General features: G+C 46.4%; 1 protein-coding gene across 1 annotated transcript; it reads left to right on the top strand.

Moving 5' to 3' along the window:
• Position 1: 1 nt before the first annotated feature.
• LOC123067326 (cytochrome P450 711A1) lies at positions 2–1,615 on the top strand (the record flags this gene model as incomplete). Its single annotated transcript, XM_044490170.1, has 3 exons — positions 2–673; positions 853–948; positions 1,108–1,615. Coding segments are annotated over 3 exons (1,101 nt in total), but the record flags the coding sequence as incomplete, so codon positions are not given.
• Positions 1,616–2,239: the final 624 nt, after the last annotated feature.

Raw genomic sequence — 2,239 nt, 5'->3', positions numbered from 1 at the left:
GCGCCTCCTCCGGCATGGCGAGGAGATCACCTTCTCCGACCTCTCGTTAAAGCTCTTCAGCGACACTATTGGTCAGGTCGCCTTTGGTGTGGACTTCGGCCTCACCAAAGGCACCACCTCTCCACCACCGAAACACCATGTCGATTGTGCTGAGACTGTCGACATGACAACGGATTTCATCGAAAAGCACTTCTACGCCACGACGTCCCTCAAGATGGACCTGTCAGGCTCCGTGTCCATCATCCTTGGCATGCTCGTGCCGTTGCTACAGGAACCCGTGAGGCAGCTCCTGCTGCGTATGCCGGGCTCAAAAGACCGCCGGATGGAAGAGACCAACTTGGCCATGAGTGGGCTACTAGACAACATTGTGGCTGAGCGGGCGGCACAAGCTGACAGGGGGGAGAAGAACTTCCTGTCTGTGATGCTTAATGCAAGCGAGAGCACAGACGCAATGAGGAAGTTGTTGACGCAAGACTACGTGAGCGCACTTACATACGAGCACTTACTTGCAGGGTCGGTGACCATGTCCTTCACGTTGTCAAGCCTGGTGTACCTTGTGGCGATGTACCCCGAGGTAGAGGAGAAGCTACTCAAGGAGATCGACGCTTTTGGGCCCAAAGATGTGGTACCCAATGTTGAGGACATCCAGACCAAATTCCCTTACATGGAGCAGGTTAGTTGGATTCAGAACATGAGTCAAGTGCTCAAAACTAAATATTACTTCTCATACGATTCGATCTCAAAACTATATATGCAATTAGTTGCCTGCTTATTTGCTGGGCATATAAATGTGACTTGTTTTCGTTCGTTAATTAGTTTCTTCTTTGAGAGTTTTTTTTGTATGATATATAGGTTTTGAAAGAGACGATGAGATTCTACACTGTGTCCCCTCTGATTGCAAGGGAAGCATCCGAGGATGTCCAGATTGGAGGCTATGTCCTTCCTAAGGTTAGTGCCATGTGCTTCCTACGTTACCAACCCGTAAACATCAGGCCCTAATTGTTTCAACTATCATTCCTCCCATAACAAAGCAAGCCTATTTGTCGAATATTGTTGCACCACGTTATTTTTTTAACAAAGAGTAAAAACAATTGGGGTCATATTCAGGGTACTTGGGTGTGGCTAGCACCAGGCGTACTAGCAAAAGACCCAAAGCAGTTCCCAGACCCCGACGTGTTTCGGCCTGAGCGGTTTGACCCTGAGAGCGAGGAATGCAAGCGAAGGCATCCCTATGCATTCATTCCCTTTGGTATTGGACCCCGGGCATGCATTGGGCAGAAGTTCGCGTTCCAGCAGCTCAAGCTCGTCATTCTCCACCTCTACCGCCACCACGTCTTCAGGCACTCGCCCAACATGGAATTCCCGCTGCAGTTCCAGTATTCCATCTTGGTCAACTTCAAGCATGGTGTCAAGCTCCAGGTCATCGAAAGGAAGACTTGATATGTGTCTAGCAAGTAGCAACTCTATCTAAATATCATGGATATGTGTTCTTATAAAAAAAATGTGAATTTATGAAATATGTACATGCTATTTTGTACAACATACATGAAGATTGTGTAATGTGTGTAACCTTGTTCTTATATATTGAATAAAAGCTGATGCATGTCGTTGTTTTCGTTCCCGAAAAGATTACATCACATTTTCTATACATCTATTATATTACTCGCGAATAACCTGTGGTTGGATGGTTAGAAGGACTGTTGTATCCCCGGCATATCAGAGTTCAAGTCCCAGAGTTGACATTGATGCTGGCATTTTTCTGGATTTATTTCAAGCCTTCCAGTGATATGCGTTCTGTGGGAGGAGACGTTCCCGTCGACTATGAAGGCGTCTGTGACGATGTCATCAATCTCAAAATAATGTGTCGACCTGTCCTTAGGAGGTGCTCATAGAGATAGGATTTGTATGTTTATTAGGAGTTGCTGGCTTGCCAGGATGCGATGATCCTAGCACGTGATATGGGATGGCAAAGTGTGCTAGTGGAGACAGATTGTCGGGAGATTCGAAGTAGAGAAAAATTCACTACATGTCTTCATACTCGTCGCGTTGGCCGCATTTATCCTCGTACTTGCAAATACCCAAAATACAATACTCCATCTTGTCTCAGGTGGTCGTCTACAGTCCAAAATACCATTTCCTCTACGTATCTGCAAACTTGGCGATTGACTTGCTTGTCCACGCGTGCGTTGACTGCCACCTAGTACGAAGTTGGTTCGAACGAAGTAATACGAATGAATTT

Source organism: Triticum aestivum, chromosome 3B (genome assembly GCF_018294505.1).
Source record: "Triticum aestivum cultivar Chinese Spring chromosome 3B, IWGSC CS RefSeq v2.1, whole genome shotgun sequence".
In the NCBI taxonomy this organism is placed as follows: domain Eukaryota; kingdom Viridiplantae; phylum Streptophyta; class Magnoliopsida; order Poales; family Poaceae; genus Triticum; species Triticum aestivum.
This window is presented reverse-complemented; position numbering and strand designations above follow the sequence as displayed.